Genomic DNA, 27,852 nt, shown 5'->3' with positions numbered 1-27,852 from the left:
GTAACAGAGCCTGTCCCAGCTCTACATAGGGGAAAGGGTTTCTATTCAAGGTACTTCCTCATATCAAAGAAAAACAAAGGGCAGAGACTGATTTTAGATGTAAGACTCCTAAACAAATTTGTAAAGTGCCAAATATTCACCATTGTGACTCTGGAAGTAATAATCCTTCATTAAACTGCGGAAATTGATTTTTAGCCCTTGACTTACAAGAGACATATTTCTGTTTTCTGATACACCCACCTCACAGTCATTTTGTGATAGGTTAGGATCACTTCCAATATTGTATGCTTCCTTTTAGTCTTTCCTCAGCTCCAAGGGTTTTCTCAATGGCAATAGTGGTGGTGACTGCTCACTACATTGAGAAGCAATTGTGGTATTGCCATACCTCAGCAATTGGCTGTTCCAGGGTTAATTTTATGGGGTGGTGATGCTGGTCTCCCAGAAGACTTTCTCATGGTGCCTACAGTTAGGTTGTATGTCAGGAAGTATATGTAGATCCTTTTTCAAAAATGCACTTTGTTGGTTGAGGCATCTTTAGATTCACTAACTATCAGGGCCTTTCTTCCCTCTTATCAAGACTATTCAAGTGAGCCTCAGACCTCAGTGAGGCTCTGTTTGCAGATCCCTGGGTCACATGATGGCTTGAACTTCCATCACAGATCATGCAAGGTTACACCTTTGCTGCTTTCCGACTTGACTCGGGAGATTGTATTCACCACATAGACACAACTTAGACAAACAAGTTTCTTTTCCATGCCAGATGAAGGATTTCCTAAACTAGGGGAAGGCTCACCACAATGTTGGGGTTGACATTGCCTTTCTTTGGTCATTGCTGATGGTCACCATACTGATAGATGCATTCCCTACTCAAACGTGGGGGTGGGACACATCTCAGGGTTCATTTTGTACGGGGCAGATGATCACCTCAAGAGACCAATCTCCATACCATCTTCTGGAACTAAGGACAATCAGAAATGTCTGTCTCCTCTTTCTTCCTTTTATCAGAGGGAGGTCAGTCAAGATCTTGGCAGACAAAGTAGTCTTCATGTTTTATATCAACTGTCATGAGATCTCCTGTCTATGTGCTGAAGCAATAAAGTTATGTAATTGATGTATAGCCTATTGTATTCACATTTTGGCAGTGTACATTCCTGGAACAAAATTTGACAGTTGATGATCTTAGGTGACATATTTTGAATCTGGGACATCTAGAGGTGGATCTCTTTGTCTCAGCCACAAATAGGAATTGTTTTTCTGCTCCATGAGGGGCCTAGGCCTTTGGGAGATGACTTTCTTCTTCCTTGGACAAAGGTTCTGTGTTACACATTTCCACAACACCTCATTTTAAAAGTGATGAAAATAATCAGGCAAACATGTTTTTCCACCTCAGGGCATGGTTCCTCTGTGGTACATGGACATACAATAGAGGGTACAGCAGGAGAGAACCTTTCCATAATACTTCAAAAGTGGAACAGATTTAGCTGTTGGTGTGAATACCAGCAAATTGCACCTGAATCTTCCTAACATTCACTTATGCTGAATGGCTTCCTACAACTGAAGAAAGAAAACAGGCTTAACAAATAATTCAGTTAAGATACATCTGTGTGTGATATCAGTCTTCCTTTCTCTAGTGGAAGGGTTGACCATTACATGGTCTTCAATACATACTTTCTCCAAACACTATATCATGCTTCTATATCTGATGCAGCAGTGAGCAGCTCAGTTCTTTCATATGTACTAGAGTCTATTCCAAAGATGCCTCTTTCTGGGGATACTGCTGAGCAACTATCTGAAGTGGAGTACACACAGGGACAGCACTCAAAGAACGAACTCTCCCTATGCAATAACAATAGTTCAAAATGTGTATCCCTGTTGGGTGCTCTACTATCTGCCCTCCTTCCCCTCTACATTGGAGTTTTCTTGGTGTGACTTTGTCATAGAGGTTGTTCATCTGTACTGCTCTAAATAGCCTCTGAATGGGCAACAAAGATGTGTAGGGCATAAGAGCAAGTTGAATGAAAACTGCTAATGAAAATCTCGCATTAAGGGGCATGGGATGCTTGCACACTTAAATTGTATCACCCTTACCAACACACAACTTGAAGAACTATAGTTGCTGCATAGGTTGAATAACATTTCCTTCTAGACTCATGGATCCTTACACAAAGCATAAATATTAATGTTGGAGTTCCCCATTAAGTTCTGATATCCCTTTGTTAGTATTAAAGCCTTCTGATGTTTGTAAAGGCCTTCCATTTGTATCTCTTCAGCCAACTCTAATGAGGATAATGGAGGCCTCTGAAGTGAGTTGAAGTGTATATCTCCAACATCATCAAACTCAAGGGCTACGTCTACACTGGCCCCTTCTTCGGAAGGGGCATGCTAATTTTGAAAGTGGGAATAGGGAAATCCGCGGGGGATTTAAATATCCCCCGCGGGATTTAAATAAACATGTCCGCAAAGTAGGAATAAAAGATCCTCTGGAATAGGGCTTTATTCCGGAGGATCGGGCCAGTCTAGACGCTTTTTTCCGGCTTTTCCCCAAGCCGGAAAAAAAACGGCGGACATGTTTATTTAAATCCCGCGGGGGATATTTAAATCCCCCGCGGATTTCCCTATTCCCACTTTCAAAATTAGCATGCCCCTTCCGAAGAAGGGGCCAGTGTAGACGTAGCCAAGCAGTGTGGTCTTAGAGTCTCTTCTAAATATTAACACTATGGAACTTTAAGCAATTCATCTGGCCTGTATTTTCTTTTTTTTTATCTAATCTGGACAGACATGTTTAAATCATGATCAACAATACCATCACCATTTTTTACATAGAATCATAGAATTTTAGCATGAGAAGGGCTCTGAGAGGTCATGTAGTCCAGTCCCTTGTACTCATAGCCAAACTAAATATTATCTAGAGCATCCATGACAGGTGTTTGTCTAACTTGTTCTTAAAAATCTCTAATGATGGAAATTCCACAACCTCCCACGGCAATTTATTCCAGTGCTTAATCAACCTGACTGGAAAATGTTCATAATATCCAATGTAAACCATCCGTGCTGCAGTTTAAGCCCATTGCCTCTTGTCCTATCCTCAGAGGTCAGTCAAAACTATTTTTCTCCCTCCTTGCAAAAACCTTTCATGTACTTGAAAACTATTACCACGTTCCCTTTCAGTCTTGTCTTCCCCAGACTAAACAAACCCAGTGTTTTCAGTTTCCCCTCATGGGTCATGTTTTCTAGGCCTTCAATCATTTTTCGTGCACTTCTCTTGACTTTTTCCCATTTGGCCACATCTTTCCTGAAATGAAAATGTAATCTTTCCCCAGAATTGCACACTATACTCCAGATGAGACCTAATCCACATGGAGTACAGTACAAGAAATTCCTCTTGTGTCTTTTTTACAACACTCCTGCTAATACATCCTTGCATAATTGCTTTTTTCCCAACAGTACTCAGTATATATGACTCATATTTTGCTTGTGATCCACTGTGATCCACTCCTCCCCAATTGTTTTCTGCAGGTCTCCTTCCCACATAATCAATTTCCATTGTGTATATGTGCAACTGATTCTTCCTTCCTAATTGGAGTACTTATTGAATTTCATTCTACTTTCTTCCCTCCATTTTTCCAAGTTGCCCTAGATCATTTTGAATTTTAACCCTATCATTTCAAACACTGAAACCCCTCTCAAGTTGGCATCAACCACAAACTTTATCAGTGCTCTATACCATTATCTGAATAATTGATGAAGACATTGAACAGAACTATACCCAGAACTGATTCTTGTGGAACCTCATTCAATATGATCTTCCACCTTGACTGTGAACCACTTGATAACAACTCTCTGCACTGAATTTCCAGTCAGGTATGCACCCATTCGTAGTAACTCCATAAAGGTTGTATTTCCATAGTTTGTTTATGAGATGGTTGTGCAAGACTGTATCAAATGCTTTACTCTGATGGAAGAAGCAAGGATCAGTCTTAGATCTTGGAGCTTTTCTCTAGTCTATTCTGTTAAGCATTATGGGAAACCATGTGGGAAACTCTGCATGGGGAATTTGTCACTGCTCTTCCTGTGGAAGAATCAGGGATCAATCTCAGATCTTGGAAGATGTTTGCCCACATGAGGGTCCTGTGCTTCTAGACAGATTCAGAAGCTCATTTTTTCTCATCCCAGCATCAGTGAAAGGATATAATGGGGATCACTCACCATTCTGACACCTCCTGCTGACTGTCTTGGGAATTACCACTGCCTGTTAGTATGCCCTTTTTGGGAGGTGCCTCACCACTGGCACTCCTTCTGTAGGACCCATAGTGTCCTCTTCAGTGGCACAGCCTATAACCATGCAACACACTATGCTCCCCCTTTCTGGGGGACCTGCAGTCAGTTGTTCAGCCACTTCTCTTCATATGCAGCAAATTACCTAGCTACTTAGAATCATAGAATCCTAGGGCTGGAAGAGACCTCAAGAGGTCATCAAGTCCAGCCCCCTGCCCAAATCACAACCCACCCTAATTACATCATCCTAACCAGAGCTTTGTCAAGGTGGGACTTAAAAACTTCTAGGGATGGAGATTTCACCACTTCCCTAGGTAACCCATTCCCGTGCTTCGCTACCCTCCTAGGGTACGTCTAGACTACAGGCTTTTGTCGACAGAAGTTTTGTCGACAGATACTGTCGACAAAGCTTCTGTTGACAAAGAGTGTCTACACTACATTCAGTTATGTCAACAAAGCAAACTGCTTTGTCGACATGGCAGTGTAGATGCAAAGGACATTTTAGATGCAATAACGCTTTCCGTCGACAGAACTCTGTCGACAGAAGGCATTATTCCTCATAAAATGAGGTTTACCAGCGTCGACAAAACTGCTGAGTTCTGTCGACATTATGTCGACAGAACTCAGCGGTAGTGTAGACACAGGTTTAGTTTTGTCGACAAAAGTCCACTTTTGTCGACAAAACCCTGTAGTCTAGACACAGCCCTAGTGAAATAGTTTTTCCTAATATCCAACCTAGAGCTCCCCCACTGTATCTTAAGACCATTGCTCCTTGCTCTACCATCTGTCACTACTGAGAACAACCTCTCTCCCGTTGGAACCCTCCTTCATATAGTTGAAGGCTGGTAACAAATCCCCCCTCACTCTTCTTTAGACTAAATAAGCCCAAATCCCTCAGCCTCTCCTCTTAGGTCCAGACCTCTAATCATTTTGGTTGCCCTCTGCGGGACCCTCTCCAATACATCTACATCCTTTCTATAGTGAGTGGCCCAGGACTGGACGCAATACTCCAGATGTGACTTCACCCATGCCAAATAAATGGGGAATAATAACTTTTCTAGATCTGCTGGAAATCTTCCTCCTAATGCACCCTATCATGCCATTAGCCTTCTTGGCTACAAGGGCACACTATTGACTTGTATCTAGCATCTCTTCCACTGTTATCCTCAGGTTCTTTTCTGCTGAACTGCTGCTTAGCCACTCTGTCCCCAGCCAGTAACAGTGCGTGGGATTCTTCCTTCCCCAGTGCAGGAACCCAAGTGCATCAGATTTCTTTTCACCCAATCTTCCAATTTGTCTAGGTCTCTCTGGACCCTATTCCTGCCCTCCAATGTATCTCCTAGCTTAGTGTCATCCGTAAACTTGCTGAGGGTGCAGTCTATCCCCTCTTCCCGGTCATTAATAATGATGTTGAACTACACATTGGGCTCGACAATCTAGCCAGTTTTCTATCCATCTTACAGTCCATTTATCAAATCCATACTTCCTTAACTTGCCAGTAAGAATACTGTGGGAGACAACATCAAAAGCTGTCACTGGAGCATTTAACCTGTGCAAGTGCAAACTTGACTGGTAAAATAATTTAGGTTGCTTTCCATTTTTCCTGATGTGATGAAAGATGTTTGAAACCTGTAAAGAAACAAATATCAGAAAAAACTAATCCTCCTCTCAGACAAGTTCAACCTCTCACTTTATCTTCAGATATTTCTTGGGTGTGAACCCCAGTGGTCTTCATGATCTCTCTCTTACAAATGTCACCTATGAGTTGCCAGCTCGCCCTGCTGGCTGTGACTTGTGTGAAGATGAAGCCATGTCTTTGGGTGATGGGGTGCTAATGGGGAGGGAGAAGGGATGGGTTTTGGGGAATGATCAGCTTCTCCTGCCCACTGGGAGTCCTAGGCTGGACTGTGAATATGCTGCAGCTAGGGGTGGCCTGTGGGCCAGGAGTTTCAGATCCCTCGTCTAAATGGTGCTTGGTCCTTCCATGAATGCAGGAGATGACTTGATGACCTCTTGAGGTTCCTTCCAGTTCTAGTGTTCTATGATTCTAAAGGAAATCTGAACAAAACTTTCAAAGAAGAAGTCTGGAAGCTTAAATTGATAACTTTGACAGTCACTTACAATAATGGGGATACTGGATTTATTCATATTACAACAATCTGTAACCCACTGAGCATCCCCACTCTACCTGCTACTATATATATAATATATGCTAGCTACTTATGCTAAACAATCTTTGTATTTAGCTGTAATATTGAATAGGATTCCTGGACTTGAAAAAGAGCTCAAGAGCTTGACTCTCTCATCAATATAAGTTGGTCCAATAAAATATATTACCTTTCCCACTGTGTCCTTTTAATATCCTGAGACCATCATGAATACATCATTACACACAAGGGATTCCTTAGTTTTTCAAATAGTTTAATGTGGTGAATAGCTATACAGAGCCCTGCTTATGGAAATGCCTATAATAACTATATGCTTTTCTTTTATTTCACTTTTTAGGTGGTTGTAAATGCCTTGGTGGGTGCCATCCCTTCCATTATGAATGTTCTGCTTGTATGCCTCATTTTCTGGCTCATTTTTAGTATCATGGGAGTGAACCTATTTGCAGGAAAATTTGGAAAATGCATTAACTTGACCGAAGAAAAATCAAACTTAAACAAAAATATTAAGAACAAATACAATTGTACCAACTATAATGACACGCAAAAAATATATTGGGTAAATGTTAAAGTCAACTTCGATAATGTTGGTTCTGGTTATCTGGCTCTTCTTCAGGTGGTAAGTTCTGTTTTCTTTTGCTTGTCAGCATACTATGGGGTAGTGTCATAGTGCTGATTACTCACCCACTTCTATAAAGGGTGCAGAATAGTGGCCCTATAGAGGAAAGATGGAATGTTTATTTTAATTTCATGAAACTGAAGGCAAAATTCTCTTTCTGCCAGAAATGGGAAGGGGGATATAGCATTAGAGAGTTAATTCCAGTTCTCTGATTCTTAGGATCAAACCCCATTCCAACACAATAAAAACCTGTTGTTCAGCAATTTTGTTCCACCACTGAATTAAGGAACTTTATGAATCATACACAAGTGGAGGACTGCTATGGTAGAACACTGCTGCAGTTTGCCTCCTCCCTCCCCTGACATGTCATCTATGCAAAAATATGAATAGGGCACAGAGGCCTGTGTCAGACATATCATCAGGGAGATCACCTTCACCAGAAATATGTCTATTGGGCATTTATAGATAGATTGCATTACCTTTGCTCCAGCTCAGTGGTACAAAGATGTTGCAAACTGGCTAAAGCATCTCTCCCTGAAAGTTTAATGGGATTTTAATGTGTCTTTTATTTTAGGCAACATTTAAAGGTTGGATGGACATTATGTATGCAGCAGTAGATTCACGAGAGGTAAGTCATACAAATTAATTATTCTCCCTGGTGACCTTTTCCCCAATTTTTAGTTGTGCTGGATCATTTTCATACTTGCTAGTGTTAGGTGACCCAATGTTATAAATCTTTTCTTTTTGTTGTTTTTGTGATGTTGTTCACCTATGATAAGACATCCTTATTTTTATTTACAGCATCAGATATGTACATTTCACTTGCCAATAACTTACATTACCATAATTATAGTTAATTGAGATAGTGAATATTATGGGGAAAATTGCTTACTGTCAAAGAACAATATTATATTTAAAGTGGATGACAACTATTTAAAATAAATTGTCAAATATTATAATTTATTTAATATTTAGATTACTGTAACATCCAGACACCCAAATCAGAATTGATTCTAATGCATCGGTTGGTGTATGAATGCATAAGTTTTGTGTCTACAAAGAATGAGAGGGCAGTTCACACACAATTAATTTTTGTGTGCTAAATAGTGCATTTTAGTATACATTGCTGGCATATAGACTGTCTACTGTTTTGTCATTCAATATGTATCTGTATGTCAATAGCTGGGACTTTCTGTGGAGTGAGCAGCTAGCATTCCCAGGATGCTTTGCTTCACTGCTGGACTATATACATACTGGAGGGTTTCTTGCAGCATGTTTTGAGATATGTCAGTCAGGACTGGAATTCTTCTTTGAGGGACATCCCAGTGGCTCTTCCACAGCAGGTCTCAGTGTGCCCCAGCACTGCAGACCAGATTCTTCACAGCAGTGTTTAGGGGGGCCGTGTAAGCATGGCAGGTAGGGTGTGCGAGCACCACGCAGTGCAACCACGCATGTGCGGCCACCCTCCCCTCAGTTCTTTCTTACCGTCTCCAACTTAAGACAGAGCTCAGCAGTGCTCTTCACTCACTATTATTCTATGTAGGTAAGTTGTTTGTTTTCACCCATTTCTCATTCTTCTTCCTTTTGTTGGTCTCATCCAAGTTCGTTCCCCCCCCCCAAAAAAGAAAAAAACTGTTATCCAAGTTGTTTTCCCCCATTGCTCTGGTTTTACCCAGTTTGGACAAAAATGCCTTGATCACAAGGATTTAAACGCTGCTTCACTGGTAATGACACGATGCCCATCTCAGATGGACGCTCAGAGTGTGTTAAATACCTAGGCAAGAGTCATGTGCACCAGGATTTCCACTACTGTGCTAAGCTTAAGGCATGTATGTGCAGGGATAGAGACCTCCACTTTAAGATTAGGAATGTAACAGTATAGTCGATTAACCAATTAACCCATAAGCAAATGCTTGTTGGTTAATGCTATAGACTACACGCATTTTCCTGCTCCTGTTGCCAGTAAATTTTTTAGCAGGATGGCCAGCAGTCCCAGCTTGCGTTGGGTCCTGGACTCCTGCTGTGGTTCTGCATTTAAAGTGTATTAGGGGGCAGGTGAGCAGGCAGCCTGGCTCAGTTCCAGCTCATGCCAGCTCCAGGAGCTCAGACCCTCCCCTGGACAGGGGCAGCTGCCACTCCATGCTACTGCCTTTGAATCAGAGGCAGCAGCACAGGGCAACAGGCAGCCAGTCCATAAGGGGAGCTGGTTTTTAAACTGGCTCTCCTCATTTACCAGCTTGAAAAAGCACAGCTCCCTGCCTCTGATCCAGGAACTCAACAGCCCAAAAAACAGAAATCTGACAAAGGGAAAAAATCCTCCAAATAACGTGCCTCCTCTCTATATCATAAATCACAAGTCGCCCACACGGCGCATGACTGAGAAATCAGCACTGAGAGTTGAGGCCGCTCCACGCATCAGCATGTGTGACACGCCAAGTGTCTCTGGCACCCAGCACGGCACCACTAAACAGAGAGCGCAAAAACCCTGCACTGAGACTACATACAAATTAAGGGCCCATTGCAGTGCTAGAGAAACTGAAGGCAGAATCATCAATGCCAGGACTACATCACGTGGCACCTCAAGATCAACTGGCACCAGACTCCAGTACCATCAATGCAGCTACCGGTGCCACAACCGTATGGTACCGCAGTAGTCATCAGTGTCAGTGGACATGCCATCAGCACCGGCACTGAGGTACCTGTGTCACAAGGACCTTGCCGTCTTTTGCACCTTTCACTCCCCATTCCTCGGCACTGATACATTGCCAGCCATAGTGGCACCGAGGTACATCTCTCCTCCTATGCTCCGATCCAGCAATGAAAATGACAGAGGGGAGTTATTATTTTTGCCTCAGCTGTCACCTGGCACCAAGGTCTTGGTACTGTCCTCCCACCCCACTTTTAGACATTCAATGGGGGCTGCAATCCCCCTTGAGAACCATACATAAGGATGCCACTGCCCATGCCATACGGCACACAGTGGCAGTATTGGAGTCCATGGCCATGTAATTATAGGAGAAAGCACACTGAGAATACAGACAAACATCCTGAATTCTCCCCTCCACCTCAGTTTCCATCTCCTCAGTGGGTTCAGGAGGATGCAACAGATCAGCGAACCCTTGAATCAGGACCAGATACATCTCCTGACACCAACTCACCGTTCTTGCCGGATGAAGTAGTAATGCCACCATCTCCAATGGCAGCCGTTGACTTTATGTCATTCCAGGACCTTTTTAAAAGAATGGCAGTGATTTTGAATTTTGCCATGGAGGAAGTCTCTGAGACCCAACCTGAGCTTACCAACATCCTATGGGCCACCCCTACCACAAAGATCACACTTCCCATAAATCCTACTATCATGGACCCTGTGAAAACAATTTGACAGATCGCTGCAACCATACTTCCCACCTGCAAAAGGGCTAATAGAAAATACTGCGTTCCCCTATTTGGACTCTCCGCAGCACCAAGGGTCTTCTCCAAGATGCTTTCAGTAGTCACCCCCTACCTAAGGAAACTCAATGTCATCATTTTTCCATATCTTAACGACTGTCTGATCAAGTCCAGATCAGAGGCACAGTCCCATCACAGTATTCATACAGTCATGACTTGCTTCCATTCCTTGGGACTACTAAGAAATGAAACAAAGTCAGTGCTCACACCAGTACAGTCCATACAGTTTATAGGGCACAGCTCAATTCAATGGTGGCAATGACTTCCTTGCCCATCAAAAGGTTCAAGAAAAGTAGGGACCTGGTTAAAAAAATGGCACGTTATCGTCATGGCACATGATTGCCTTCAGTTGCTCGGCCACGTGGCAGCATGAAACCCAGTGGTCTCCAATGTACATCTATTCATGAGGTGTCTCCAGGGCTGGAACAGGCCAAACTACCATCCCCTAAACAGGGTTCTCTCCATTCTGCCACACTACTATTGTGGACAAAGACACAGAACCTATGCACAGGAATCCCATTCCAAACACCAGAGCCCTCTGTCATCATCACAACAGATGCCTCTCTTACGGGTAGGGGAGGTGCACATTGAAAACTCTACCATACCGGGCCTCTGGACACCAAAAGGAAAGACTGTCCATATAAATGTACTGGAAGTAAGATCTGTGAGTTTGTTAATTAGTTAATTCGAAATAAGGTAAATCGAAATAATGCATTTAGATACAAAAACTAATTCGAAATAGCATTTTTCTAATTCAAAATAGCGTGTCCACATTGAGTGGACCCTGAATCGAAGGTAAGGCTGGCTGGAACCAGTGCCAAAAGGGCATCAGGGTCAGACTTAGTGCATGGGACTGCTGCCTCAGGGTAGCTGAGGTCTGTGCTTAAAGGGACCAGACCCCTGATTCCAGACAGACAGTTCTCAGGTTTCTCTGCTTGCTGGTCCACCTCGCTGAGGGACAGCAAAGCATTTGTGTCTCGGAGTGTTCTGCTTGCCCTCGCTCGGTACAGCACAGCACTCTGCAACATGGAACCAGACCTGCCCCCATGGACTCTGCTGCATCCTGTGGACACGTTGCCAGCAGCCTGGCTGCACTGTCTGCAGGCTGCCATCCAGGAGCACCATCAGGATCCAGGGGGCCCTGCGGGAGAGCTTCCACCCTGAGGAGTACTAAGAGCCTCCCTGGTCTGCCCCACTGGGGGCTTGTGCCTCATTCCTCCCTCTCATCCCTTCCCTAGCCCTCCCCGCCCCATGTCAAATAAAAGACATGTATTTTCAAAAATATAACCTGTCTTTATTTAACACAATTGGGGAGGGTAATGAAACTCTGGGGGGACGGGGGAAAGGAGGTAGGAGAGGGTGGGAGAGGGGAGGGAGCTGGAAGGGGGAAGCAAGGGGAAGAAGGAGGAAGGGAAGCTCAGCACTCAGGGCTGGGGGTCTCGCCGGGCCAACCACCTCCCAGCACGGTGGAGGAGGGGGCTTCGGCATCCCCGGGGGGATGGGGAGGAGGGTGCAGAGGTTGAGATGGGGGGTGTGGACATTGAGGAGGATGGTGTGGAGGTCGAGGAGGAAGAGGTGGGAGGGGGGGCAGGAGTGGGAGGAGGAACAGTAGTTGGGGGGGTAGCAAGCGCAGGACTGGCACGGGGCAGCATGCTCTGCAGCAGGGCCTGCAGGTTACAGTTCATTGCTCAGTCCTCCCGGTGGAGCTGCAGGTCCTCCAGCATTGAGGCCTGGATGGTGCGGTGCAGGGCTCACAGGGCCCCCAGGTGCTGGTCCCGGTACTCCTGCCATGTGCTGGTGGTCCGGAGCAGGCCGCAGATGTGGGAGCATGTCCTGGAAGGGGTGGTGCGCCCTGCACGAGCAGCTGGTGCAGCTGTAGAGAAAGAAGAGAAGTGGTCAGTTCACCCTGGGGACACAGTGGATGATGCCCAGCCCCCTCCCCCCCCCCCCGCCTCGCGACGTGAGAGTGACCATGCCCTGCACCGTCAGAGCCAATGTGCTTGCACAGAGGCCATGGTCAGGATGTGTGGCTCTCCCTAGGACTGGGAGCTGCCCCAAGACTGCACCCATGCCCCTGTGCCATGTATAGTGTGGCCGGGGCTGGGGGGAGATGTCCCCTGCCTCTGTGTAGAGGGGGTGTGTGAAGGGAGAGCATCCTGCTGGGTCCCACCCTGGGTCGGAAGCGTGTCAGGTCTCTTCACACACGCATGTGCCTATTGGGCCACGGCCCCTGGGTGTCACACAGCTGGAGCCACCTGCCCAAGAGAGGCATGGCACGTGCTTGCACGTGCACAGGTGGCTGCATGATCCGTGGGAGGCATGGCCCACGCACGTGGTCCCTGGTCTTCCTCTCTGCTTCCCCCCCAGATAGGGGACAGTGCTGGCACTTACCTCGTATGGCCTCCCCAGACGACCCTGCCGACTCTGGAGCCGGGACAGCTGGCGGTGGCCTCTCTGGTGTGCCTGGGTCAGAGCCCTCCGGTCCCAGCTCGCTGCCTCCCAGGCTGGCGCAGGCCACCCCGCCCCCCAGGAGTTGGTCGAGGGTGGGGAAGTAGGGGCAGGTGTCAGCGCTGCCCCTAGTGGCCCTGGCGTATGCCTGTCACAGCTCTTTCACCTTCAGGTGCACCCGCTCTTGGGTGCACCTGTGGCCTTTCCTGGCCATGGTGGCCACTATGCAGATGTAGACAGCTGCATTCCTCTGCCTAGTGCAGAAATAATGGATGTTGGGGGCCTCCCCCCAAACCTCAATGAGGTGCATGATCTCCGCACTAGTCCATGAGGACGCGCACCGTCTATGGCCGCTGGCTGGTTCCTGGTTGCTGGGGGACTGAGCGGGGGAGAGCTGGATGCCACTAGCTGCCATCCTGTGGCCACTGGCTGAGGGTCTGCAGCTACTGGCAGGCCTGGCTCTTGCACATGCCCAGTGGCCAGAGTTTGCCCCTTTTAGGGCCCCGGGGCTGGGGGAGAGGAGAGGAGTTTTCCTGGTTTGGACTAGAGTGGCCACAAGAGGAAACTGGGAGGGGCTGGAGGCCCCCTAATTTGAAATAATTGTCTACACAGCACTTATTTCGAATTAGCTATTTGAATTAGGTGTTATTCCTCGTAGAATGAGGCTTACCTAATTCAAAATAAGGGCTCCGCTATTTTGAATTTATTTCGAAATAGCAATTTGTATGTGTAGACAGCTATTACAGTTAATTCAAAATAACGTCTGTTATTTCGAATTAACTCTGTAGTGTAGACATATCCTGTAAGACTAGCTTGCCAACATTTCCTTCCATTGATAGCCCACAAGCACATCAAGATATACACTGACGATGTCACCAGCATTTTTTACATGAACAGACAAGGGGGCACCCACACTGATGCCCTCTGTACAGAAGCTATTACTCTGTGGAATTGGTGTGTCTCCCATGGCATCGCTATCAGTGCATGTTATCTACTGGGTGCATTGAACACCACGGCCAATGGATTGAGATCACTACCTCAACAGAACAAGTGGCAGATAGACCAGGGGATACTAGACTCAATCTTCACATATTGGGGATACCACGTTGTGACAGAGCGCATGGGGCAAAACCCAGGCCCGGAGTCGGGGCTGGAAGCAAAGACCCAGCTGAGGCAGTTCTGGCTAAGGAGGGCCCAGCTGAGGGCTATATAAAGGAGAGTAGTTTCCCGCTCGGGGAGAGCAGTAAGGAGCTGGCAGCTGGGAAAGCAGGAGGCTCCCAGCAGCTCAAGGAGTGCTGGGGCAGCAAGGCAGGGACTGGAGAGGTCTGGCCAAGCAAGCTCCCAGGCTGTAGGGCCTGGAGCGCAGCCTGGGGCTAGGAGGCCTGTGGAGACGCAGCTGTGATAAACTGGGGTAGCAGGTCCATACCCCTTCGCCGGTGATGAGCGGCCCTTACAGACTGCAGTTTGCCCTAAAACAGGGGCAAGATGAAGACTGGCAGAGGGTCACTGAGGCAGGGTGGTGAGTCCTCTCCCCCACACCTCTAATAGACCTTTTCACCACAAGTACCAACAAAAAGTGCCCACTATACTGCTCTAGAGCAGGCATAGGCAAAGGTTCCCTGAGGTATACTCTCACCATCAAATGAAGTCGTTGTCTCCTCTACGCCTTCCCTCCCATTTCCTTCCTTCTCACAATACTCAAGATAAGGAAGGACAAGGCCAGAGTTATTGTAATAGCTCCATGCTGGCCCAGACAGCCCTGGTTCCCCTTTCTCAGCAGAATGGCACTGTTTCTGCCAATTTCCTTGCCATGCAACCCCAGACTGTTATATCAACAAGGCCTACAGACCCAACACCCATGGTTCCTTAGTCTCCATCTAAAGGCTTGGTACCTGGATGGCTCTCAGGCATAGAGTTACAGTATGTAAAGTATTTTTGCATAGTTGTGCAGCCTCAATGCGTAAAACATATTCCACTAAATGGACACATTTTACACATTGGGCCCTCCCTCGTAACATCTTTCCTGAGACTGTCCCATTATCTTTCATCCTTGTCTACCTCCTGCACTTAAAGAAGTCCAACCTTTCTGTAAGCTCTGTTAGCTCTATTAGCTGCACCTAGCTGCTATAACCACATTCCATACAAAAATAGATAACACAGTCTTTGCCCATCCAATGACAAATCGCTTTATGAAGGGCCTCCAGTCACTATATCCTGATGTAACTCTGCCAAGGGAGCTATGGAACCTCCATTTAGTTCTCAGTGCTCTCACCAACCCTCCATTTGAACCTATAGCCACTTGCACGCTTCTCCATCTCTCTATGAAAACTGCACTTTTAGTGGGGAATTACATCTGCCAGGCAGGTGCAATGGCCACCCTGATGGCGGATCCTCCATACAACACCTTTTTAAAGGATAAAGTCATGCTACATGCCCACCCCAAGTTCCTCCCCAAAGTGTACTTCTTATTCCACATAAACCATACTATTCACTTGTCTGTATTTTTCCCAAACCTCACACCAATACCTTTGAAGCAAGGATGCATGCTCTAGATGTCCTCGGGGCTCTCTCATTTTACATTCACAGAACGAGGCCTTTTAGAGCTTCTCCTGGACTCTTTATATCCATCTATAAACACAAAAAGGACAACAGATACCCTCCCAAAGACTGTCTCGCTGGATATTTAACGGCATAGCCTGATGCTACAGCCAGCTTGCGCCAGCTACCGCCATTCGGGACCATTCTGCCGGGGCTGTGGACACAGCTGTAGCTTACCTCTGAAAGATCCCTCTCAAGGACATATGCACTGCAGCCACATGAGCTTCTGACCAAATATTTGTGAAGCATGTACTTTCTCATGGACCTGTCTCCTCAACGAGGGTTGTCAAGACCATGTTATCTACAGCTTATCTGCCAGATCCAAAGTTCCTGCCTCCTTAGGACATATTGCTTTGCAGTCACTTGCTGTGGAGCACCCACAGGAATGTCTCTCTCTTGAAGAGGAGGTTATTCACCTTTAGCCATAACTGACGTTCTTCGAGATGAGCGTCCCTGTGGGTGCTACAATACCCTCCCGTCCTCCCCTCTATTTGGAGACCTCTTTTTCTACGAGCCGGTTTCCGGAGAGAGAAGGAACAGAGGGAAGAGTGGCTGCGCATGTGAATTTGCAATGTATGTTGCTCACACACCCTACTTGCCGCACATGCATGGCCCGCCCCCCAGGCCCTGCTGTGAAGAATCCGGTCTATGGCGCTGAGATGCACCGACACCTGCTGTGGAGCACTTCCAGGGTACGGCTAGACTACACTGCTTTTTCTGATTCTTTTGTTGGAAGAGTCTTTCCCAACATTTGGCCCATCTAGACTGGGATGTCTAGACTTGGCCAAATGTCGGGAAAAAAACCTCTTTCAGAAGCCCCCTTATTCCTTGTGGAATGAGAATTACAGAGGCTTCTGAAAGAGCGCGTTTGCTCTTCTGCAAAAAAAGTAGAAGAGCAAATGTGTTCCCTGGACGTGGAACAGTTCAACCGTTTAGTCTAGCCGTACCCCTAGGGACTCTCATCTCGAAGACCATCAGTAACTACTAAAGCTGCGTAACCTCTTTTTCTGGTACTTTAGAGTTGCTAACTTTCTATTTGCAGAAAACTTAAGAACCGAAGACAATGATCAAGCGATTTGTCTCGTGCCATCCATCTCCAGCCTCTGACAAACAGAGGCCAGGGACACCATTCCTACCCCCTGGCTAATAGCTTTTTATGAACTTAACCTCCATGAATTTATCTAGCTTCTCTTTAAACTCTGTTATAGTTCTAGCCTTCACAGCCTCCTCTGGCAAGGAGTTCCACAGGCTGACTATGCAAACACCCTACCCTGCCCCTTCTCCAAGGCTATACCACCCCACTGCCAACTCAATCCACTCTGTCACTTGCTCTCGCCCCTCCTTGTTTACTCACTCATTTTCACGAGGGTGGGGAAGCAGGTTGAAGTGTGGGCTCTTGCTGAGAGTACAGACTCTGGGGTGGGGCCTGGTATGAAGAGTTTAGGGTGAAAGAGGAGGCTCTGGACTGCAGAGTGGAATCAAGGGGTTCTGAGTATGGGAGGGGGCTCATGGCTGGGGCGAGGGGTTGGAGTGTAGGAGGGAGTAAGGGCTCCAGCTGGAGGATGGGTTCTGGGGTAGGGCTGGAAATGAAGAGATTAGGTGCAGGAGGGGGCTGCAAGCCAGAGCAGGGGTTGAGGTGCAGATGAGGTGTGGGGTGAAGACTCTGGGAGGGAGTTTGAGTACAGCAGGGGACTTAAGGCTAGGGCAAGCTTCTGTGATGTGAGAGAGGGCTTGGGGATGCAGATTCCAGACGGCTCTCATTTCAAGCAACTCCCAGAAGCAGCAGCATATCCCTCTTGCTCCGAGGAAGAGGCATGGCAAGGCATAATTATAAAAAATATTAGTGCCAATTACAGGAATCTGTTCTGCACAGTGGGCAGAGAATATCATAACAAAGATTGCAAAGGAAATAAAAATAATAAATAGCAGTTATACTATTAATAGATATTGGGCCAAATATTCCACCCAATTACTTCAATGGAAACACACCCACAGAAAATTTGGCATATTTTCAGTAGGCATTTTCAGCGTATCAGGAACGATAATCAAATTCTAAGCAAAATGTTTTCCTTGTGAAATTGTCATTCACGTTTTCTGTGGTGTCTTTGGATTTAACTTTAATTATACTACTCATTTTGTCTCTAGTTCCCTTTCTTTCTACACTCTCCCGACAAAATGCAAGATCTATGGCTTGTGTACAGTGAGTTAGTGCACAGCTAGCCAGGGTGTGAAACCAGAGTGCAGCAGCTTACTAAACATACATCACTGTGCTATAGCAGTGAACATATGATGTAAGTCCCAGAGTGTGACTTAATCGTGCCCAGCTGGTGTACTGTAAATTCCCACCTGGGTTTGCTGCACACTAACTCTCTGGGTAGTTAATCCCTAATTTTTCTGCATTACAGACCATTTTTTCTGCATTTCTAGTGGTGAAACAAGTTTGATATCCTGCAAGTATCTCTGCATGGAAGAATCCCTACACTTTTACAGAGCTCATTCCAGAATGACAGCCATACTGTTCTTAGTTAATTTTCATCTTGCTTTTCATTTTCACAGAAAGAAGATCAGCCAAAGATGGAACGTAATTTATACATGTATCTCTATTTTGTGATTTTCATCATTTTTGGATCGTTCTTCACACTGAATCTTTTTGTCGGTGTCATTATAGACAATTTTAACCAACAAAAGAAAAAGATAAGTATATTGGATATGTACCCAGGCCCTTAATATATTCCTTATGTGTTGTCTTCAAACTAGAGGATGCTAGCTGTACACTGAAGCTCTGAAACATCTATACGCATGTATTACATGGAGCAGCATCAGTATTGAATTTAATAGAGGCGCATTACAAGTGAAGTGCTTCCCTTTCTCCATTCCATTACCTTATATCTCAGCCCGGTAATTCTCATCTCCTGGGGCTGCTTTGATTCATAAGAATCCCTGAAGCCTGCTACATAGTTCCATGATGCTGCTTCTCCTGCCCTTGAGCTGAGCACTGTGGCACAAGGTCTGAGAACAGCCCTTGATTAGGCAGACCTTGTGTGGGCAGTGGGCCTTCCAAGGAGGAAACAGCAAGATGGGCTGGAGAGGCAGGGAGAAAATTGCTCCTTCTCTCAGGTGCCTGGGCTCTTAGTAACCTAATCATTTTCCTGGTTCACCACTGAACTGCTGTTCTGGAAGATCTTTGTTAATTTCCTGCGCTGTTTTAGGCCTAATAAGGTGGAAGAAGGGTAAGCAAGAGTTGAAAGAATAGAAAAAGAAAGAAATATTGAATTCCAATAATTTAGACCTTTGGTGTCCAACAAGTTCTGAAGCGGTAGCCACATAGTGGCTACTGCTATGGTGAACTAGCCACACGCACTGGCCAAATAGCCACATTGTTCAAGCCAACTAGCCACACTCAAACAGCCAAATAGCCACATGTGGCTAACGGCTAGCATGTTGAACACTACAGATTTAAACTCTTGCATGGCAGCAATGTTTCTTTTCATCAACAATAACAGTATCATTGTCTCCATATACTTAGGTGGACAAGACATATTTATGACAGAAGAACAGAGAAAATACTATAATGCAATGAAAAAACTGGGATCCAAGAAACCCCAAAAACCCATCCCAAGGCCATTGGTAAGATCCAAATTCTTTCAATAAAAATATCTCTAATAAAAGAAAATCTATAATAAAATTAACTTAATCCACTGTGTTTGTATGTGGGAGAAAGGAGATTAATGCATGTACAATATACCTATTTCTTTCCATTAGTTTACAGTGTTCATAATCTTACCTCTGCACCAAAAATTGTCATTGATTATAAAGATTATACAGATTAAATGTTTATGGATTTCAATAAATAGCTTTGTATATTTATCTTGAAACTGATTATTCTTTGGGATTTATATACTCTGATATAAATATATAACCTACTTATTATGAAATTAAATAACATATTAACATATAAGGATTGGAGCTATCTGCTAGGGAATATTTACATTTATTTTGCATGGTTACTGCAGATGATTGGGGAACAGGGAGAAATAGTAGATGTGACAACTTCATTTTAACAAAGCTTTAACACAGTTCCACATGACATTCAAATAAGCAAAATTGGGAAATTTGGTCATGATGGAATTACTATAAAATAGGTACAAAACTGGTTGAAAAACCATACCCTGAGAGTACTTATTAATGGTTCGCTGTCAGAGTGATTAGACATATCTAATGGGATCTCAAAAAGATCTGTCTTGTGTCTCGTATTACTCAACATTTTCATTATTGACTCAGATCATGGAGGGGAGAGCACTAATAAAAATTACAGATAACATCAATCTGGTTGTGATTACAAGTACTTTGGAGAACAGGAATAAAATTTGATATGACCTTAACATTGGACAATTGGTCTAAAAGCAACAAAATAAAATTCAATAAGTAAAAGTTCAAACTACTACACTTAGGGAAAAAAAGGAAATACACAAATACAAAGCGAGGAATAACTGGCTAGGCAATAGAGCTGCAGAAAAGAGTCTGGGGATCACAGTGGATCACAAATAGAATATGAACCAATTGTATGATGCTATTTGTAAAAAAGCATAATATTCAGGTTCTAATTCTGTTTTGCTTAGTATTCAAGAGGCTTTAGCAGGAGTTTTGTGTACATATATTTTAAGAAAGACGTGGACAAACTGCAGTCCGGAGTAGAGCAACAATAATGATTAAATGTTTTGAAAATATACCTATGGGGAAAGATTAAAAAATGGGCATGTTTTGTCTTGAGAAAAGAAGAGTGAAGTGGGACCTAATAACAGTTTTCAAATATGTTAAGGGGTCTCTTAGCAGGACTGTGATCCAATTTTCTCAATGTCCACAGAAGGCCAAACAAGAAAAATCAATTTAATCTAATGAGCTATTAGAAAAAAACCTTCCTATCAGGCTAGTTAAGTTTCGTAGTGGGTTGCAAAGCGAGATTATGGAATCCCCATAATTGAAGATTTTTAGTAACAGGTTAGTCAATAGCTATCAGGTATTATCTAGGTATACTTGGTCCTGCCTCAGTTCAAGAGGATGGACTGGATGACTTCTTGAGGTCCCTTCTAGCCCTGCATTTCTATTATTGTAAGTTTGCCTACATTCTTGTAATCAATACTAAAAACTTTTTATTTATCCCACAGAACAAATACCAAGGTTTCATTTTTGACATCGTTACAAGCCAAGCCTTTGATGTTATCATCATGATTCTCATCTGCCTTAACATGATCACTATGATGGTAGAAACTGATGATCAAAGTATAAAGAAGACTAACATTCTTAACAAAATCAACATCCTCTTTGTTGCCATCTTTACTGCAGAGTGCATCATGAAATTGTTGGCCCTAAGACACTACTACTTCACCAATGGCTGGAACATATTTGATTTAAGTGTTGTCATCATGTCCATTGTTGGTAGGTAAAAATACACAATTTCTTCACTATCCCAAATTTTGTTTTCATAAAAGTTACAATTTGCTTCTTGGCCACAAATTGTTGCTGAAATGTGACCCAGGATGCTAGAAACAAAGTGTTGGGGAAAATACTCAAAACAGATTTAAAAAAAAGAGAGGGAAAAGGAAATAAAGGTCAGAGGAATAAATATCAACAAATATATTTAAAATAGCACAGAAGGTGAATTTATAAACTTTTCCTATTTTCTCTTAACTTTTAAAAGGAACTACTTTTTATAGTGGAAGGATACAATCTCTGATAGCTTTTTTGTTTTACTGTTTTAAAAGTTGTAAATGTAATGAATAATGTTATAATAAATATTATACTTGGTCTCATAACTCTGAAAAGAGAATTCAGGTGGAAAAATTATAATTTTCCATGTTAATTAGGGTTTATTGTAGAGATGTGAAATATTTTAATTTTTACAAAACTGCAGATTATTTTTTCAGACCTTAGTGATGGTATAATCTTTTATCATATGATATAACTTTTAATAATTTTGGTTTATGGAGAAATATTTTGCCAATTTTGAGGCATATACAACACTAGACCCAACAAGGGTGGGAGTGGCCAGTGGTTGTCCCCCGGGGTGGCTGTGAGGCATGCTGCCTGGCACCTGCTCCCTTGGGCTGGTCCAGGTCCGCAGCGGCTGCGCTGTCTGGCCAGCGGCTGCTCCCTAGGGCCAGCCACTGGTGGCAGGATCTGTGCTGCCTGTCCGACAGCTGCTCCCTCCGGATGGAGAGCTTGCTGCCCCCTGTGATCATTCTAGAGTATAACTTTCCCTCATGCTTGCTGTTCCCTTGTGATAATTCTGGAATATAACTATCCCTGCTATAAGAGCCCTCCCTTTACATATGATGAGAAACAATCAGATTCCAGGCACATCCTATTGTCCTGGCACAACGAAACCCTGACCTTGCTTTAAAGATATGAAAGGAAGCAGCATACCAAATTTGGTGGTCCTTGCTCTTGCCGTTTAGGAGAAGTTCCTGAACAAACAGACTCATGGATGAACAGACACACACAAACTCTTTCCAATATGTAATAGATATTCATACTGTAAAGGAGAATCTGTTGCAAATATTTAAATTGAAATATAGCTACTTTAATTAATCAATCCTGTATAACTGTAGTTATGGGAGTCCAGATATTGCTAAATGTTTTACAATTTTCCAATCATTCTTGTGAATAAGCACATTACCTTTGATAATTTCTCTTGTTAGAATAATCATTCTATATTGAGAAATTCTTACCTCACCCTCAAACACATTGATTTTTGTCTTCATGCCTATAATATATTGTCATAAATGTACCATTTTATTTTACAATCTAATTTAGACTGTATCTTGATTCACCTCTCACACTGGTAGAACTCAGCAGTTGCTCAACTGAAGTCAATGGAATAATACTAGAGTAGTGGTTCCCAACCTTTTCAAGCATATATCAATCTATTAAAATTTTATGGACTCCCCCTCCCCCCAAACAATATACCTATTTTCAAACACTCCATTACTTGATAATCATTTGAAATGTATAATAGTTCATGGTATCTTTTACAGGGTGTCCACATTGAAATGTAACAACTTTGAGGTGTCATATATCTGTATTGAATAACATTTTATTGACTTCACTGATCCATTTTTCCTAGCAGCAGCCCAACTAAACCCTTCCTGCCACTCTAGTAGCTTTTGAATGGTTAGAGCAGGGTGACATTTGCGTAACACGATAGTTTCAAAAAAGAGAAAAAATGGTAAAAAGTGACTGACCAGTTTATAAGCCGACTCCAGTGTACAGTCACAGCATGTCAGTTTTAATGTGGGCTGAGGGATATGCAGGCTTCAGGGCACAGAGTTTCTCAGCTCCCATGGGCTGCTGTTCGCTGTTCACAGCGAATGGGACCTGAGAGTCTCTGTGCTTGCAAGCAAACAAACTCAGACTCTGCAAGCAAAAAATGTCTCAGCAGAGTACAGCAGAGTCCACAGCACTTCCCAGGGTCACTTCCCAGCCCCGAAGGACAAATAGCTGGCGCACTAAGGACTTTTTATCCACATGGAGCATCTGTAGGCTTGGAGCCTGCCTTTCACCGTTCTGGGTCAAGGGGTGCATCAGGAAGCTGTGGCCAGCATGTCCCTTGGCTCGTGCTGCTTCCTCAACTCCTGCCCCCTCCGTCTCCTGCCCATCCACAGAGAATATGGCAAGGGGGCTCTCATGACTAAAGGCAGTTCCTGCCCTGGCACTCCATCCTTGGCTAGGCACAGAGCTGTGGGGGAGAAAAGGAAAGGAAAAGAAAAGTAAGTATTGAGCCCACCACAGGACTGGGAGTAGGGAGAGGGCTGGAGTGTAAACAGCAGCGCAGCTGTCCGCGGGAAGGCAGATGGTCATGAATGGTGAGCCCTTGGGCAAAAATCACCTGGTGGAAAGTTTCAGTTCCGTGGAGGGCCCGATCCTTACGAGTATTGAAAAAAATGTATCCAAACCTCTTTCTGACTCCTCTTTGGTGACAGAGGTGAAAAACAGGAAGAAAAGAAGTGGATCCCCATAAAGATTAGGAGATTTAAGAAAAAATCTCCCTTAAAAGACAAATATTTCTCTATGGTGCCCATTGCTACAAGGAATTCCTAGGAAACAGAAAAAATGAATAGACCTTAAGGGAGAGCAAGAGAAAGAGGAGGAGGGCAGGGGGAAGAGAGTAACCATTTACATCAAGCCTTGGCCAGTTGATATCTGGAATATTACCTTTTTTCTGTTTTTGTGCAAGACTTCTTGGGGCTACAATAGAACAGTTTTGGAGGCCATCAATAAATTTGGTTGTCCTTCTGTAACAACACTTCTGGACTGGTCATCTTCAGTGATTGAACCTGAGACTTAAAGATCTAAAAGAATGGACTTTGTCCATTTTTTAGAGGCAGTACCAGACTAATAAACTTTTGTGTGGTCAAGCCACTAGAAAGGGGCCGAAAAGCCTTGGTATATAGAAGGATTACACTGTTATTTAACCTGTCTTTTTCTCTGGTTTATATATCCCTCATCACCACAGTATCTAAATATCGAATGCCTATGACTCTGGTGTCATGTTTTGTTTTTTTAATATGAGCTTTGGTTTTTTCCAACTTTTAGGGCCAGATGGGAAAATACATTTACATAAACTGTGCCTATAGAATGCACATGTACCTAGTGGTTGTGCAAAATGTTGCAAATAAAACACCTACTTCTATGTTTTACATGTGCACTAAGCTAATATACAGATTTTAGGGACACAACGTACACACTGGTGTTTGAAAAATACATTCTGTTGTCTTGTTATTGTTTTAATTTCAAAATTTTTTACAACTAAGCCATTTAACTTTTAAAAAATGTGTACCTTTTCCTTGAAGAATCAAAATCTATCCATTCTAGTACATTTTTATTTATACTATTATTTCTTTAAGATAATAATTAGCAACAATTAGAAATTCTAATTAATTATTAATTTCTGTTTTTAGGTACTGTGCTCTCTGGCATTGTAAAAGCATTTGAAAATTATTTCTCACCTACACTCTTCAGAGTCATTCGTTTGGCTCGAATTGGACGAATACTGAGACTAATCCGAGCTGCCAAAGGAATTAGAACTCTTCTTTTTGCCTTAATGATGTCCCTTCCTGCTTTGTTCAACATTGGCCTCTTACTTTTTCTGGTCATGTTTATTTATGCCATTTTTGGCATGGCTAACTTTGCTTATGTTAAGTGGGAGAATGGGATTGATGACATGTTCAATTTCCAAACCTTTGCTAACAGCATGCTCTGTCTTTTCCAAATCACAACTTCTGCTGGCTGGGATGGTCTTCTCAGCCCTATTTTAAACACTGGACCGCCATATTGTGATCCAGCCATACCAAGTGCTGTGGGAGAATGTGGCAAGCCTGCTGTGGGAGAATGTGGCAAGCCTGCTGTGGGTATTATATTCTTTGTAAGTTACATCATTATATCTTTTCTTATTGTTGTAAACATGTATATAGCTGTAATTTTAGAGAACTTCAATGTTGCCACTGAGGAGAGTACAGATCCTCTAAGTGAAGATGACTTTGATATGTTTTATGAAGTCTGGGAGAAATTTGATCCAGAGGCAACTCAGTTTATGAAGTATTCTGCACTTTCAGACTTTGCAGATGCTCTGGCAGAACCTTTACGTGTACCCAAACCAAATAAAATTGAGCTCACAGCAATGGATCTTCCCATGGTCAGTGGAGACAGGATCCACTGTTTGGATATTTTATTTGCTTTTACCAAACGGGTGCTAGGAGAATCTGGAGACATGGATACTCTAAAAGTTCAGATGGAGGAAAAGTTTATGGCTGCCAATCCATCCAAGCTTTCTTATGAACCAATCACAACTACAATTAGACAGAAGCAAGAGGAAGTTTCTGCCATTATTATCCAGAGGGTTTACAGGAGACATTTGAATCAACATCCCATGAGGCAGACCTCTTTTGTATGCCGTAATAGAACCTGTGATGGTGACATCCTTGAAGATGCTCCAGAGAAAGAAGGCCTCGCTGAATTCATGGTGAATGAAAATGCTGATAGAAATTTAGACAAATCAGAATCTGCATCCACAGCATCTTTCCCTCCATCCTATGACAGTGTCACCAGGACCACTAATGATCACCTCAAGGTGAAGATGGCAGACTCTCCCCAGAGTGAAGAACCTATAGATTATTCACTATTTGCAGAGAGAGAGAAAAAATCCATTGTTTAAGATTTTGTTAAGACTGCTTTAAAATATTGTTCACAGCATGTAATGATGTACAAATACAGCAGTTGAAGCTTTCTTATTAAACATTAGTTGCAAAAGAACCATTGGTGATTTACCCTTAACTACAAGAGTTGGCAAGGTATAACCTTTGCTCTTGCTGCATTCAACTTTGCTTAATGTTTATATTTATATATGTAAAGGAAGAATCTGTGCATGGCTACAAACGTTATATCAGTGATAATCCAAAATTAAGACAGAATCCTTAGTACGTAGTTATCATGGCCCTGACACAGTATTGATAGAGCTGTATTTTATTTCTGGTAACTAGACTTCTTTATATTGGTTTGCTTTGTTGGGCGCAAGTTCAAGGAGTGGAAGATAAGTTTCATGGTGTCTGGAAATAAATGTCTGCCTGGGGCAAAGCATGGGTTGGGAGAAAATTTAAGGGTTGGGGGTTTTAGAAGTAGGGAGAGGATTGTAATGTAGCCTTAATTAATTCCTAATTAATATTTTGATTATAAACCTGGTATATTAATGGCTCACAATCTGTTCAGTCCTGTGATCACATATCATGAGCATAACCATTGCATGATTCATTGATATGTCATAATGTACTGGAACTGCTCCAATACAATGAATTTCAACAGAATAGCCATGGTGTGTATACTGTTGTAGTTATATTACTGAAGTATAATGAAATAATAAATGTAACATTCAACATTCCAGAAATAGTAATGAACTGAGTAAGAACTTTCTTATTTTTTAAGCAAACCTGATTTTTATCCTTTGTAATTATGACATTGGCCTAGTTATCTTCACCGTGTTTTCTTCCAAAAAGTCTTTGCTACTCTAGTGGTGTTATGCTCTTACAAAAATCCCACAAAGGCCTCAACTCCTGGACCTGGGTTCAATCTCTTTTCCCATGTATGTGAATACTTATTGGATATATATGTGTTCATATTCTCGGTGTGAACCATTTCAGTTTTCAGTGGCTGATTTCTCTTCCTTTGGGTCATATTTCAGTGTTTCCAAGATCCTTATTTCCACTCCATTTGTTTAAATACCATTCAGTTTTACCTGCAGGTCAGTTTTCAAGATTATATACTTTTTATGTTACAAGATATATGTGACTATGAAGAATGGTTGGTCTGGAGGAGGGGAGGAGCAGCTTTCCTTTCTTCACCACAGTAATTTCAGACTGAGAGGAAGCTTGGCCTTATGGTTGAGGCAGTACACTGGGACTCTGATCCAGGTTCAGTTTCTTCCTTAGTTACATTCTTCCCATGTGACCGTAGGCAAATAATGTCTGATTTCAGTGTAGATATGACCTTATTCTCTCTCTCACTCAGTGTTCCACCTGTAAAATGGGAATAATAATAATTATTATTTTCTCCCTCCTTCACTTGTGTCTGTCTCTCTGTTTAGACTTTCTGGGCAGACACTGTCTCTTACTATACATATGTAAAGGGCCTTGCCCAATGGGGATGCAATCTGATCTGAAGCTTCTAGGTACTATTTGAATACAAGAAATAATCAATAATATGTGAAATGTCTTTTAATTTTCTTTCTCTCTGTTGTATTTCCCTGCTTCCCCTCATCGATATGAATTCTCGCTAAGAAGTTTTAGGTCCATACTGTTGTTTTCTTCCTATAATTTGAATCTAGATACAGTCGATCATATCTGTTGTCAGTGTGAATTAGCATAGTGTCATAGAAGTTAGTTACTCTGTACCATTGAGATTTGAACTATGCAGATTTGCACCAGCTGAAGATCTGCAAAATAACTAAATAAAATACTTATTTTTATGAAGTGTTTGTTACTACACATTTTTTTTAAAAAAAAAATCTTATTTGTGACCCAGCACAAATCAGGTGATGACCCAAAACGAATTGCTACTTGCTGATTTGTTGGGAATCATTTTGCTAGGCTCTTCACCAGTAAATACAATCCATCTCCATCAATAGATAAAGCTTAATTTTATAAATTTAAAATCTTACATTAGGGTAAAATTAATCTCTCCCTTAATAGAGACCAAGGAATTCATGTTTATGCAAGATACTAAAATGCAGATAGGATAAATACATTTACC

At 43.1% G+C, this 27,852-nt stretch overlaps 1 protein-coding gene across 5 annotated transcripts in view; it reads left to right on the top strand.

The window, feature by feature from the left end:
- LOC102448247 (sodium channel protein type 5 subunit alpha-like) overlaps window positions 1–27,532 on the top strand; it is a 190,422-nt gene extending 162,890 nt beyond the window's left edge. For all 5 annotated transcript variants that reach the window (XM_075922841.1, XM_075922840.1, XM_075922838.1 and 2 more), the window contains 6 exons: window positions 6,781–7,059; window positions 7,634–7,687; window positions 18,112–18,249; window positions 19,078–19,182; window positions 20,721–20,991; window positions 24,513–27,532. In XM_075922841.1, coding sequence (XP_075778956.1) covers window positions 6,781–7,059; window positions 7,634–7,687; window positions 18,112–18,249; window positions 19,078–19,182; window positions 20,721–20,991; window positions 24,513–25,765 — 2,100 coding nt within the window. In that variant the 3' untranslated portion in view covers window positions 25,766–27,532. The remainder of the gene's footprint in view (window positions 1–6,780; window positions 7,060–7,633; window positions 7,688–18,111; window positions 18,250–19,077; window positions 19,183–20,720; window positions 20,992–24,512) is intronic.
- Window positions 27,533–27,852: the final 320 nt, after the last annotated feature.

Source organism: Pelodiscus sinensis, chromosome 2 (assembly GCF_049634645.1).
Source record: "Pelodiscus sinensis isolate JC-2024 chromosome 2, ASM4963464v1, whole genome shotgun sequence".
NCBI lineage: Eukaryota > Metazoa > Chordata > Testudines > Trionychidae > Pelodiscus > Pelodiscus sinensis.
The sequence above is the reverse complement of the archived record's forward strand: the minus strand, read 5'-3'. Positions and strand labels throughout refer to the sequence as shown.